Source organism: Neopsephotus bourkii, unplaced genomic scaffold (assembly GCF_033783945.1).
Source record: "Neopsephotus bourkii isolate Nb327-2 ecotype Australia unplaced genomic scaffold, CSIRO-AGI_Nbou_v1 NB_1445, whole genome shotgun sequence".
NCBI lineage: Eukaryota > Metazoa > Chordata > Aves > Psittaciformes > Psittacidae > Neopsephotus > Neopsephotus bourkii.
The window spans coordinates 118,249-131,739 of NW_026901922.1; the positions used below are offsets into that span (position 1 = coordinate 118,249).

The 13,491-nt window shown below is 61.2% G+C and overlaps 1 protein-coding gene across 2 annotated transcripts in view; it reads left to right on the plus strand.

The window, feature by feature from the left end:
• Positions 1 to 13,491, plus strand: part of LRP1 (LDL receptor related protein 1) — a 68,345-nt gene that overhangs the window by 28,466 nt on the left and 26,388 nt on the right. Inside the window, exons 7-29 of one of the 2 annotated variants that reach the window (XM_061368717.1) lie at positions 914 to 1,076; positions 2,782 to 3,004; positions 3,381 to 3,570; positions 3,834 to 3,977; positions 4,122 to 4,358; positions 4,896 to 5,076; positions 5,210 to 5,432; positions 5,591 to 5,780; positions 6,278 to 6,403; positions 6,620 to 6,760; positions 7,012 to 7,137; positions 7,330 to 7,446; positions 7,529 to 7,609; positions 9,204 to 9,371; positions 9,588 to 9,770; positions 10,184 to 10,384; positions 10,463 to 10,708; positions 10,908 to 11,105; positions 11,568 to 11,772; positions 11,910 to 12,074; positions 12,367 to 12,611; positions 12,783 to 12,914; positions 13,020 to 13,247. In XM_061368717.1, the coding sequence (XP_061224701.1) occupies positions 914 to 1,076; positions 2,782 to 3,004; positions 3,381 to 3,570; positions 3,834 to 3,977; positions 4,122 to 4,358; positions 4,896 to 5,076; positions 5,210 to 5,432; positions 5,591 to 5,780; positions 6,278 to 6,403; positions 6,620 to 6,760; positions 7,012 to 7,137; positions 7,330 to 7,446; positions 7,529 to 7,609; positions 9,204 to 9,371; positions 9,588 to 9,770; positions 10,184 to 10,384; positions 10,463 to 10,708; positions 10,908 to 11,105; positions 11,568 to 11,772; positions 11,910 to 12,074; positions 12,367 to 12,611; positions 12,783 to 12,914; positions 13,020 to 13,247 (4,113 nt within the window). Of the gene's footprint in view, positions 1 to 913; positions 1,077 to 2,781; positions 3,005 to 3,380; positions 3,571 to 3,833; positions 3,978 to 4,121; positions 4,359 to 4,895; positions 5,077 to 5,209; positions 5,433 to 5,590; positions 5,781 to 6,277; positions 6,404 to 6,619; positions 6,761 to 7,011; positions 7,138 to 7,329; positions 7,447 to 7,528; positions 7,610 to 9,203; positions 9,372 to 9,587; positions 9,771 to 10,183; positions 10,385 to 10,462; positions 10,709 to 10,907; positions 11,106 to 11,567; positions 11,773 to 11,909; positions 12,075 to 12,366; positions 12,612 to 12,782; positions 12,915 to 13,019; positions 13,248 to 13,491 lie in introns of those variants that run through there. The other variant, XM_061368716.1, reaches the window with a different exon arrangement.

Below are 13,491 nucleotides of genomic sequence, written 5' to 3' on the forward strand. Positions count from 1 at the left end.
CAGCAGAGCTCAGCCCCTGCATCTCTGCCCCTCCATCGCCTGCTTGGACCGGGAGCCCCAGCTTTGTGCTGGCCCCATCCCCAGCGCTGCCTCATTGGGCAGCACAGAGCAAGCCCCGTGCTGCCTTTCAGCTCTGCTGATGGGATGCAAGGGCCTTGGCTCTGGCTGTTCCCACTTGTTTTGATGAGCTGCATCACGCTGGGTGGTGGCTGCGGGCGCCGTGGCCTCACCCTTCCGCAAGGGAGGGCAGTTGGGCACCAGGCGGTCATCGCCGCCGGCGTTCCATCCCCATCCCTTGACACCAAAGGGCTGATGTGGAGAGCTCGGGGCTCAGGTTTGTGTTAGGGCACCCCCAAACCCGGGCTGCGCATCAGTGGGGTCTCGTCAAAACCCCGTGGTGCTGCAGCAAAGGAAGGGCTCGGAGTCACCCTGCAAGCAGGGGAGGGCTCAGCCATTGCAAAACATCCTGGCTTGATTCATGTTTTCCCTCCCGAGCTGCTGCTCTGGTTCATGATAGCAGCGTCTGGCCCTGCTCTCTGGGTCCCAGTGTGTTTGGGGTGGCCGGGCTATGGGGCTCCCAGCCCTGCTCTGCCTTCCCCATGGCATGAAGCTGGTTCTGGCGCTGCAGGGTCTCATGGGGCACTTGCACCGGGACAGACCTCCACGGCATCCCCCTTCTGGGCTGCTCAGCCTCTTGCAGTGCCCCCCTTGCAGAGCCCCTTGCTCCAGATGGCATTCCCATGGGATGCTTTCATTCCCCCTAGGGAGGGGAGGGCAGGTCCTTTGTGCATCCCCATCACAGCTCCTTCATGGCCCATGCGACCTTGCTCCTGGGTCCTGGTGGGCTTGGAGACCACGCATGGGGCTCCTGCCTCCCTCCCTACCTGACCTCCCCTCTCCTCCCATGGCCTAGACGTGGAGCAGATGGCCATTGACTGGCTCACGGGCAACTTCTACTTCGTGGACGACATCGACGACAGGATCTTTGTCTGCAACAAGAACGGGGTCACGTGCGTCACGCTGCTGGACCTGGAGCTCTACAACCCCAAGGGAATAGCACTGGACCCAGCGATGGGGTAAGGGATGTGCTTGAGGATGGGAGGGCTCTGTTGCTGCCTGGACCTGCACCATCAGCGTGGGGAGGTGGAGCAGGTCAGAGGGGGCAGCTGCTGCATCCAGGGGTAGCAGGGATGCTGATGGAGAAACCACTCCCAGCTTATGAGGGGATGGAGGAGGTTGGAGGGGGTGGCTGCTGCATCCATGGGTAGCAGGGATGCTGATGGAGAAGCAGCTCCCAGCTTACAAGGGGATGGACCAGGTCAGGCTGCTGTATCCGGGGGTAGCAGGGATGCTGATGGAGAAGCGGCTCCCAGGTTACGAGGGGATGGAGCAGGTCAGGCTGCTGCATCCAGGGGTAGCAGGGATGCTGATGGAGAAGCAGCTCCCAGCTTACAAGGGGATGGATGAGGTCAGGCTGCTGCATCCAGGGGTAGCAGGGATGCTGATGGAGAAGCGGCTCCCAGGTTACGAGGGGATGGAGCAGGTCAGGCTGCTGCATCCAGGGGTAGCAGGGATGCTGATGGAGAAGCGGCTCCCAGCTTACAAGGGGATGGAGCAGGTCAGGCTGCTGCATCCAGGGGTAGCAGGGATGCTGATGGAGAAGCGGCTCCCAGCTTACAAGGGGATGGAGCAGGTCAGGCTGCTGCATCCAGGGGTAGCAGGGATGCTGATGGAGAAGCGGCTCCCAGCTTACAAGGGGATGGAGCAGGTCAGGCTGCTGCATCCAGGGGTAGCAGGGATGCTGATGGAGAAGCGGCTCCCAGCTTACAAGGGGATGGAGCAGGTCAGGCTGCTGCATCCAGGGGTAGCAGGGATGCTGATGGAGAAGCGGCTCCCAGCTTACAAGGGGATGGAGCAGGTCAGGCTGCTGCATCCAGGGGTAGCAGGGATGCTGATGGAGAGCGGCTCCCAGCTTACGAGGGGATGGAGCAGGTCAGGCTGCTGCATCCAGGGGTAGCAGGGATGCTGATGGAGAAGCGGCTCCCAGCTTACAAGGGGATGGAGCAGGTCAGGCTGCTGCATCCAGGGGTAGCAGGGATGCTGATGGAGAAGCAGCTCCCAGCTTACGAGGGGATGGAGCAGGTCAGGCTGCTGCATCCAGGGGTAGCAGGGATGCTGATGGAGAAGCAGCTCCCAGGTTACGAGGGGATGGAGCAGGTCAGGCTGCTGCATCCAGGGGTAGCAGGGATGCTGATGGAGAAGCGGCTCCCAGCTTACAAGGGGATGGAGCAGGTCAGGCTGCTGCATCCGGGGGTAGCAGGGATGCTGATGGAGAAGCAGCTCCCAGCTTACAAGGGGATGGATGAGGTCAAGCTGCTGCTTCCATCCTGTGGCTGCGTGGTCACAGCTTTGCTTTGAGGAACCGAAACAGTGGGATCCTTGCAGGGGTTGAGCTGCTCCCCTTGTGCTGTGCTCAGATGACAGCTCCCCTTTGCAGAACCCCACGTGGGGAAGCTGGGATGCTGAATCACGGGAGCAGCGATGGGGACATCTCCCCCTCTCCTGCTGCTTTCCAGATGGGTGCTTTTATCCTCTCCTGGGTGAAGAGAGATGATGCTACCAAGCAGGAAACCCAAAGTGGGTTTTACAAGTGCATAGCATACAGCAGCCTGCAGGGAGACTCAAGGTGCCCATGTCCACAGGCCGTGTACATGGGGGCATCCTCCCTCTCTGAACGCACCAGCCAGGCTCTGAGCTCCTGTATTTGCCCTTCTCATGCAGCAAAGTGTTCTTCACCGACTACGGGCAGATCCCCAAGGTGGAGCGCTGCGACATGGACGGGCAGAACCGCACCAAGCTGGTGGACAGCAAGATCGTCTTCCCACACGGCATCACCTTGGACCTGGTGAACCGGCTGGTGTACTGGGCTGATGCTTACCTCGACTACATCGAGGTGGTGGACTATGAGGGCAAGAACAGACATACCATCATCCAGGGCATCCTGGTGAGTGGGGCCAGGTCGGGGGCTGACAATGGAGTGTGCGTGGGGGCATGTCCAGTGGGTGTTTAGGTTGGATATGAGGAAGTTCTTGATGGTGAGGGTGGTGAGGGGCTGGAATGGGTTGAACAGAGAAGTTGTGAATGCTCCATCGCTGTGTTCAAAGTCAAGTTGGATGGGGTCTTGGGTGACGTGGTCTAGGGTGAGGCTCCAACCCCATGCATTGGGGTTGGAACTGGATGACCTTAAGGTCCTTTCCCACCCAAACCATTCCGTGGTTCTATGCCTGAGCTTGGCCTGAGGAGGCAGGGGCATGGCCCATAGGGCAGGATGAGGGGGTTTGCGCGTGCCTCCTCCATCATTCCCTGTGGATGCCCCCCAGATCGAGCACCTCTATGGGCTGACTGTCTTCGAGAACTACCTCTATGCCACCAACTCGGACAACGCCAACGCCCAGCAGAAAACCAGCGTCATCCGCGTCAACCGCTTCAACAGCACCGAGTACCAGGTGGTGACGCGGGTGGACAAGGGGGGAGCGCTGCACATCTACCACCAGCGGCGCCAGCCCACAGGTAGGACCCCAGCCTGGGTGACAGCAGCTCCTTGGGTGCCAAGGGCTGGCTGGGTGGGGATGGGGACAGGCTGTGCCTCCTGCATCCTTCACCTTGGGCAGGTCCTTTCCTGTCTCTCAGCTCCTGGCTGGGAGCTCAAGGGGGGACAGAGCCACCCCATCCATTGCCCGTTTCCCCATCCCGGTGGTTGCAGAGCAGTGTCCCCTGCCCATGGGTGCTCCTTGGGGCTGGGCAGGACCCCCCTGTGATGCTCTGTGTTGCAGTGAGGAGCCATGCCTGCGAGCCCGACCAGTTTGGCAAGCCGGGAGGCTGCTCCGATATCTGCCTCCTTGGGAACAGCCACAAGAGCCGGACGTGCCGGTGCCGCTCCGGCTTCAGCCTGGGCAGCGATGGGAAGTCCTGCAAAAGTGAGTCCTTGGTGGCAAGCATTGCTCTGTGGTTCCTTCCCTCCGAGCATCCCGTTCCTTCCTGGCCTAAGCTATGGGGCTGCCTGCTGGGCTCTGCAGGCCCACACTGGGCTGGTGGTGATGGCTTCCCCCATCTCCCCGCAGAGCCCGAGCACGAGCTGTTCCTGGTGTATGGGAAGGGGCGTCCGGGCATCATCCGCGGGATGGACATGGGGGCCAAGGTGCCGGATGAGCACATGATCCCCATCGAGAACCTCATGAACCCCCGCGCCCTGGACTTCCATGCTGAGACGGGCTTCATCTACTTCGCTGACACCACCAGCTACCTCATCGGGCGGCAGAAGATCGACGGCACGGAGCGAGAGACCATCCTGAAGGATGGTGCGTGCCTCAGGGGCCTTCCCCAGCCTCCATTGCCTCCTGTGCATCCTATTGCCTCCTATGTAGGGGCAGCGCTCCTGCCCAGCTACGGTTTGAAGCTGCTGTTTGGGTTTATCTGTATCTGTATACAGAGAGACAGGTACCAAGCACATGCCCCAGCAGAGGTGGGAGAGGGACCCCTGTGTCTGGATGTCCCCCTCCCCATCAGGTCGGATGGGAGGGATAGGGATCCACATAGTCCTTGGGGGTCAGTGCGGTGGCTGCTCCATCCCCATGCTGCCGCAGCTGAGCACATTTGTGTTGCCTTGGAGCAAACCAGCCAAGGATGCTCCCAAATTGGGCTTTATCCAGCCCAATTCCCTATGGCTGCTGTACCTCTGGTGGGAGCTGCCTGCGCTGGAGCTGGAGGGATGGGGTCTGTCGGCCCTGTTGCTTTGAGTTGAGATCTGGTGGTGCCAAATACAAGTTAATCATAGGGGGCTGTTGGTTCCGCTTCTCACCCTGGTGATGGGCGCCCATTCCTGCTCCTCCCCAAAGGCATCCACAACGTGGAAGGGATCGCTGTGGACTGGATGGGGAACAACCTGTACTGGACGGACGATGGCCCCAAGAAGACCATCAGTGTGGCTCGGCTGGAGAAGGCTGCTCAGACCCGGAAGACGCTGATTGAGGGGAAGATGACCCATCCCCGGGCCATCGTGGTGGACCCCCTGAACGGGTGCGGGTGCCTGCGAGGGCCATTGGGCTGGGACCCATCTATGGGCACAGGACCCCTCCACAGGAGGTCCACTCTGACTGGTGATGGGGTGGGCTCTGGGTCTGCATCTATAACAGCTTCGTGTCTGTGGTAGGTGGATGTACTGGACGGACTGGGAGGAGGATCCTAAGGACAGCAAGAGGGGCAAGATCGAGAGAGCCTGGATGGATGGTTCCAACCGCAACGTCTTCATCACCTCCAAGACCGTCCTGTGGCCCAATGGGCTGAGCCTGGACATCCCAGCCAAGATCCTTTACTGGGTGGATGCTTTCTATGACCGCATCGAGATGGTCTATCTCAACGGCACCGAGCGGAAGGCAAGTGGAGGCTCTCAGGGTGATGATGACCCCAATGCATCCACTGCATCCGTGCTCCCCTGCTCATTGCATCCTCCTATCCCCTTCCCATGTCCCTTGCCCTGTCCCCACAACCACGTGGGGTCCCAGCTGAGCCCCTCCATCTCCTGCCCCTACAGATCGTGTACGAGGGACCGGAGCTGAATCACGCCTTCGGGCTGTGCCACTACAGCAACTTCCTCTTCTGGACCGAGTACCGCAGCGGCAGCATCTACCGCCTGGACCAGGCCTCCAAGGTGGTGAGCCTGCTGCGCAACGAGCGCCCGCCCATCTTCGAGATCCGGATGTACGATGCGCAGCAGCAGCAAGGTGCTGGGGCCACGCACAGCCAGGGGATGGAGTGGGTTGGGAAGGGATCTAAAGCTCATCCAGGTCCGGTCCCTGCGGAGCGGGGACACCTCACACTAGAGCAGCTTGCTCCAATCCCCATCCAACCCGGCCTTGGACACTGCCAGGGATGGGGCATTTATCACCCTGTGCCAGCCCCTCACCATCTGCCTGGTGCTGTGGGAGCCTGCCCCATATGAGGCTATGGGGGGCTGGAGGCTGAGGGCAGCCCCCCATCCTTTATGCTTCCTTTCATCCATACCCCTGCCTGTATGTCCATCACCATCCCTCATCCCCTGCCCCTCCAGCCTTTTCTCTCCTTCCTTCCCTTCCCTTCCTGGCTACTTCAGCCTGAGGGGGCCCTGCTGCCTTGTGTGATGATGATGTGCAGCCTATGGAAGGAGTCCTGGGGTCAGGGTCAGGGTTAGGAGCCCTGTTAGGCCAGGAGCTCCCTTCTCAGCCCTGCTTTGCCTCCGCAGTGGGCTCCAACAAGTGCCGTGTCAACAACGGGGGCTGCAGCAGCTTGTGCCTGGCCACGCCGCGGGGCCGGCAATGTGCCTGTGCCGAGGACCAGATCCTGGGGCCGGACACTGTGACCTGCCAGGGTAGGATGCGAGGGGGCATTGATCCGTGGTGGCATCTCCGTGCAGGATGCTGCCATTGAAGGGGAGGGTTGGGCTCTGGGCTTAAAGGAGAGGGGTGAACCTCCTCCATCGGGTGCATGGGTACCAGTGCCTCGGGGCTGGCAGCCTGGGGACACAGGGCTGTCCTCACTGCTGCTGGGTTAACACCATCCCTTCCCTTTGCTTTTCCCTTGCCAGCCAACCCGTCCTACGTGCCCCCTCCGCAGTGCCAGCCCGGGGAGTTTGCCTGCAAGAACAACCGCTGCATCCAGGAGCGCTGGAAGTGCGATGGGGACAACGACTGCTTGGACAACAGCGACGAGGCCCCGGAGCTCTGCTGTGCGTGGCTGCCTCCTGCGTGGGCAGGGGTCGTGGTTTGGGTGCTCCTGGGGCAGTGGGGTTGGGGTTACAATGTGGGGCCGGGCAGCCAGGACCTCTAAACGGGAGCAGGCTCAAGCAGTTGAGGGGGGAAGCGCTGATGAGGGTCCCTGCATCCCTGCCTTTTTCTGCCTTAGCTTTTCTCACCATCAGACGTGGAGGGGAACGGGAGGGGATGAAGGGCAGGTCCTGAGCTTGTCCCCCCCCTGCAGACCAGCACACGTGCCCCTCTGACCGCTTCAAATGCAAGAACAACCGCTGCATCCCCAACCGCTGGCTCTGCGATGGGGACAACGACTGCGGGAACAACGAGGACGAGTCCAACTCCACGTGCTCGGGTGAGGAGCCTGCCTCATCCTTAGGGAGCAGCAGGAGAGCTCCCATTGATGTGCTGGTCCACAGCCTCCGTTGAACGCAGCGTGTTCTCTGCATGGTGCCCGCTTCGCAGCCAGTTTTGCCTCGCAGGGGGGGTTGTTCCCACCTTTCCCCTTGCAAAGCTCCTAAAGCTCTGTCTCTCTTCCCTGGACCAGCTCGGACCTGCTCCCCCAACCAGTTCTCCTGTGCCAGTGGTCGCTGCATCCCCATCTCCTGGACGTGTGACCTGGACGATGACTGCGGGGACCGCTCCGATGAGTCCGCCTCGTGCGGTGAGCATCCTTTGGGGATGTGAGGGCTGGGATGCAGGGGGTCACACACACACACACTGATGGTGCTTTGCCTCCTCCGCAGCCTACCCGACCTGCTTCCCCTTGACTCAGTTCACCTGCAACAACGGGCGCTGCATCAACATCAACTGGCGGTGTGATAACGGTGAGGAAGCATGGCCCCACTGCGGCCGAGGGCACGGCGAGACCAGACGCAGGGGCCATGTGAACAGCAGAGCCCATGCCCTGCAGGGAGGAGGCTTTAACTGAAGCTGGATCCGCATCCCGCATCCATGCTCGTTTCCCTTGGGTACCGCAGGCGCAGCCTGGCAGGGGTCATTGCACCAGATCCCGGTGCTCTTTGTGCAGTGGCCAGAGCTCTGCCCCTGTGTTTGGGATGAGTGCGGAGCAGCCTGTGCTGCTCAGCCAGAGCCTGTAGCCCCAGGGCAGGCAGGAGAGGTCTCACATCTGGCCTCACATCTGCTTCCAAGGGAGGGTTTGCCCCGAGGCTGCTTTCCCTCCCCGCAGGTTTATCCCAGCAGCTCTGCATCCTTTGATGCATCCTTAGGTTTGATTGATGGCTCCAGAGCAAGAGAGAGCCATTCAGAGCTGCTGGTACGGGGGGTCAGCAGGGAGCTGCATGGGCAGCCCCAGCTCCGAGCCACCCCATGGACCCCACGGTGCTGGCATCCATAGGAACCAATGCATGGAGCATCCCACCGGGCACCTGCGTCTGCTCTCGCCTCCCCGGGCCGCTCGGGTGCCTGTGCAGCCCCTCTGTGTGTGTCCCTCCTCCATGTCAGTGTTCACGTCCCGGTGTCAGCGCTGGTTTGGGGCCAGCCCTCTGTGCGTGTGCTGTTGGTGTTTCCTTCGTCATCGTGCCCACTCTCCTGTCTTGGTTGGTTCTGTGTTTCAGAAAAAGATTGTGGGGATGGCTCTGACGAAAAGAACTGTCCAAAGCCTACCGGTTAGTGCATAGATCAACATGCACCAGAACACCCCCAACCTGGCCCCAAGCAAGCCCCAAACCTGCCCCCCTCCATGGGCTGCTGCTCCAGACACTGGTGATGCCCCTGTGCTGGGTACCAGGGAGCAAAGCTGCGGGAGATGGGGATGGTGAAGCTATGACAGCATCACCAGTGCCATCATCCCCGTGCCCATCACAAGCTCCTATGTGCAGAGGAGGGAGAGGCATCGGGAGGCAAAGGCTCTTTCTCAAGCCCATGCAAGGCATCTGCCATGGAGCAGAGCCCCAGTAAGCCAGGCCAGTCCCTTGCCTTGTGCAGGGCAGGCAGAGGGGCCACATTGCCATTGTCCAGCACTATCAGACTAAAGCTCCCTCTGCCCATCAGAGGGTGATGGGGGTTCCTCCAAGCAAGAGAACCCCCCCCAATTGGCCATTCCAGCCCAACTTCCCAATGGATGTGCTCCATACAGGAGAGCACCATCACCCAGCTCCGCTCCCCCGTGGAGCAGAGCCGTCCCCATGCTGCTGGTGCCCCCCAGGTACATGGCTGATCTATGCAGTTTCTGTGTCTCATTTTCTATGTGCTTTGTTGGTGCTGTGGTGGGAGGTGGGGGGCCAGGACCTCTCTGATGGGGGTCCAGCACCGGGGGCTGCCCATCACCCCGCGTCCTGTCTGTTGATGTGGTCCATCCCCATCCCTGCTGTTTCCCCCATTCCCCTGGCTGCCTCCTGGGTACCAACGCTCCCTCCTGGCACCGTCTGAGCCCGTTCCTGCTCCCTTTCCCCTCTGCAGACAATGACTGCGGGGATAACAGCGACGAGGCCGGCTGCAGCCACTCCTGCTCCAGCAACCAGTTCAAGTGCAACAGCGGGCGCTGCATCCCCGTGCACTGGACCTGCGATGGGGACAACGACTGTGGGGACTACAGCGACGAGACTCACGCCAACTGCACCAACCAGGGTGAGTCCCACGGGGCTGGACCAGGGGCAGCATCAGCTCTGCTGCCATCCTGCCTAAGCGCTTCCAGGGAGGGAGTTGTGCAGCATCCTCTGCCCACCCACGTGTCCCACTCCTGCATCTGTGGGTGCCCCCAATCCTTTCAATGCCGGACCCCTCCCTCCAGTTTCCAGCTCTTGGGGGGCAAAAGCAGTGAGCGGGTGTGTGTGTCCCCCATAGCCACGCGCCCACCGGGGGGCTGCCACACTGATGAGTTCCAGTGCCGGCTGGACGGGCTCTGCATCCCCATGCGCTGGCGTTGCGATGGCGACACGGACTGCATGGACTCCAGTGATGAGAAGAACTGCGAGGGGGTCACCCATGCCTGCGACCCCAATGTCAAGTTTGGCTGCAAGGACTCAGGTGAGGGCACATGGGATGGGGGGAATCACTGCCTGTTTAAGCTGGGCTCGGTGGGGACAGGGGCAGTAGTGGAGGGGAACCAGCTCAAAGTGCTTTGTCTTCATCAGGGGTTGCAGTGATGGGACAAGGGGTGATGGGTTTAAACTGAAACAGGGGACATTCAGGTTGGAGATAAAGAAGCTCTTTACTGTAAGGGTGGTGATGCAGTGGTGCAGGTTGCCCAGAGAAGTGGTACCCGCTCCACCCGTAGCAGTGCTCAAGGCCAGGTTGGATGGGGCTTGGAGCATCCTGCTCTAGAGTGCGGTGTCCCTGCCCATGGCAGGGGTTTGGACCTGGATGAGCTTTAAGGTCCTTCCTAACCCAAACCCTTCCGTGGCTGCAAACACCACCCCTGCGTGTGTGCCCCTTGGCAGCCCGCTGCATCAGCAAGGCCTGGGTCTGCGACGGCGACAGCGACTGCGAGGACAACTCGGACGAGGAGAACTGCGAGTCCCTGGTGTGCAAAGCTCCCTCCCACACCTGCGCCAACAGCACCTCCATCTGCCTGCCCCCCGAGAAGCTCTGCGACGGCTCCGACGACTGCGGGGACGGCTCCGACGAGGGCGAGCTCTGCGGTGAGTGGCTGCGGAGCCGGGCGCTGCGGCACCGGGGTTCCCCAGCGGGATGCTGATGAGCGCATCCTCTCCCCATAGACCAGTGCTCCCTCAACAACGGCGGCTGCAGCCACAACTGCACCGTGGCCCCGGGCGAGGGCATCGTCTGCTCCTGCCCCCTGGGGATGGAGCTGGGCTCGGACAACAAGACCTGTCAGATCCAGAGCTACTGTGCCAAGCACCTCAAGTGCAGCCAGAAGTGCGAGCAGGACAAGTACAACGTCAAGTGCTCCTGCTACGAGGGCTGGATGCTGGAGCCTGATGGAGAGAGCTGCCGCAGCCTGGGTGCGTGCAGGGGGGATGCAGGGGATGGGGGTGTCCTCCCCTTGCTCTTGGAGGCAGCAGCATCATGCCCTGGGGGAGAGCAGACCCTTCGCTGTCCCCGCTTGGCCCGAGCATCCCTTTACCATGCAGGGCAGTCAATGGAGCTGGGGCGAGGGGACAGGGTCCGTGCAATGCTTCTGACCCTCCCCTGCTCCCCCAGACCCCTTCAAGCCGTTCATCATCTTCTCGAACCGCCACGAGATCCGCAGGATTGACCTGCACCGCGGTGACTACAGCGTCCTGGTCCCCGGGCTGCGCAACACCATCGCCCTGGACTTCCACCTCAACCAGAGCTCGCTCTACTGGACCGACGTGGTGGAGGACAAGATCTACAGGGGAAAACTGCTCGAGAATGGGGGTGCGCAGCTGGGGGGGCACGGAGGGAGCTGGTGGGGACCAGATGGATGGGGAGGCAGGGATGCAGGTTGGGATCGGGCAATGCCCGTGACTCTTTGGCACCCTGCAGTGGTGCAGCTACGGGAGTCCCCGGCCCCTGTAGCGATGCTGTTGTGCTCTCTGAAGCTGCTCATTATGTAGGAGTTCATTAGGATTCCCAGCACTTCCCTCATGGTAATTGCAGCCCAGCAGCTGCGAGCACAAAGCCAGGCCCCCATCCCCAGCAGCGCTGCAGAGCAATGGGAGGGGATGCCCACACTGGGGTAGCGAGAGCCCAGCCAGGACCACGGATGTGGGGCTGAGCCCTTTGGGGTTCAGGCCCCATTTGGGGATGAAGCAGACCCCTATGGAGCTGTTCAGGAGTGGGGTGTGATGGTGGGGGAAGAGGCACCCACCTGATCCTGCCTGGTGCTGTGCCCCCCAGCTCTGACCAGCTTCGAGGTGGTCATACAGTACGGGCTGGCCACCCCCGAGGGGCTGGCTGTGGACTGGATCGCCGGCAACATCTACTGGGTGGAGAGCAACCTGGACCAGATCGAGGTGGCCAAGCTGGACGGGACCATGCGCACCACGCTGCTGGCTGGGGACATCGAGCATCCCCGCGCCATCGCTCTGGACCCTCGCTATGGGTAAGGCAGGAGCAGCCGTTGGTCCCCAGGGCGAGCATCCTTATGGTGTGGGGCCAGGCTGGGGCGCGCATCCCACTGCAGGCTCAGAAGCAGAGCTCATCCCTGTGCTGACAGTCCCTGCTCGCTGTTCCCTGCAGGATCCTGTTCTGGACAGACTGGGATGCCAGCCTGCCCCGCATTGAGGCTGCCTCCATGAGCGGCGCGGGCCGGCGCACCATCCACAAGGAGACGGGCTCGGGAGGGTGGCCCAATGGGCTCACTGTGGACTACCTGGAGAAGCGCATCCTCTGGATTGATGCCAGGTAGGACCAGGGCAGTGCCCCACAGCTCCCATCCCCTCTGGGATCCAGCCCCTTCCCCATCGCTCCTGTGTTGTGCTGCCATTTGACCGCTGGGCTGGGAGCAGAAGGCTTTGCTCTGTGGGGTCTGTTTGTGTGTGCAGCACGTCCCAGCCTTTGCTCTGGGTTTTGTCCTCTGCGGGGGCTCTCATCACGGGTGTAAATCCTCCTCCTCCGCAGCATTAAACAGAGCAGAGGAGGAGGCTGCTTCAGCCCTTTGGGGTTACAGACCTGTGCTCGGCTCTGCTGTGCACAGGTCAGATGCCATCTACTCGGCCCTATATGATGGGACGGGGCACATCGAGGTGCTGCGGGGACACGAGTACCTGTCGCATCCCTTCGCCGTCACCCTGTACGGAGGGGAGGTCTACTGGACCGACTGGCGCACCAACACGCTGGCCAAGGCCAACAAGTGGACGGGGCACAACGTGACGGTGGTGCAGAGGACCAACACGCAGCCTTTCGACCTGCAGGTCTATCACCCCTCCCGGCAGCCCCTGGGTGAGCCCTGGGCAATGGGATGGGCTGTGGGGAGAGCAAATGGGGTGTTCTGGGGTGATGATGCTGAGCGGTCGCAGCTCCTCAATGGGGCAGGCTGAGGTCTGGGGGGGGTCTGCAGTTCTTTAGGGACCCGTGGGATGGGGACATCGCTGAGTCTTACCCCCTTTGCAGCTCCCAATCCCTGTGAAGCCAATGGGGGCAAAGGGCCGTGTTCCCACCTCTGCCTCATCAACTACAACCGCACGTTGTCCTGTGCCTGTCCCCACCTCATGAAGCTGGACAAGGACAATGTGACCTGCTATGGTAAGTGTCTGTGCAGGCCACCATAGGGTGAGGAGGGGGTGTGGGTGCTTTGGAGCCCCCCTGCAGACCATGTCCCACAACCACTCCCCTTGTCCTCATCCCTAGAGTTCAAGAAGTTCCTGCTGTACGCGCGGCAGATGGAGATCCGCGGCGTGGACATCGACAATCCCTATTACAACTACATCATCTCCTTCACGGTGCCCGACATCGACAACGTCACCGTGGTGGACTACGATGCTCTGGAGCAGCGCATTTACTGGTCTGATGTCCGCACGCAGACCATCAAGAGAGCCTTCATCAACGGCACTGGCGTGGAGACCGTCGTCTCTGCGGGTGGGTGCGGATGAGCACCCTAACCCTAACCCTAACCCTAAACCTAACCCCTAAACCTAACCCCTAACCCTAACCCTAACCCCTAACCCTAACCCTAACCCTAACCCTAACCCTAACCCTAACCCTAACCCTAACCCTAACCCTAACCCTAACCCTAACCCTAACCCCTAACCCTAACCCTAACCCTAACCCTAACCCTAACCCTAACCCTAACCCTAACCCTAACCCTAACCCTAACCCTAAC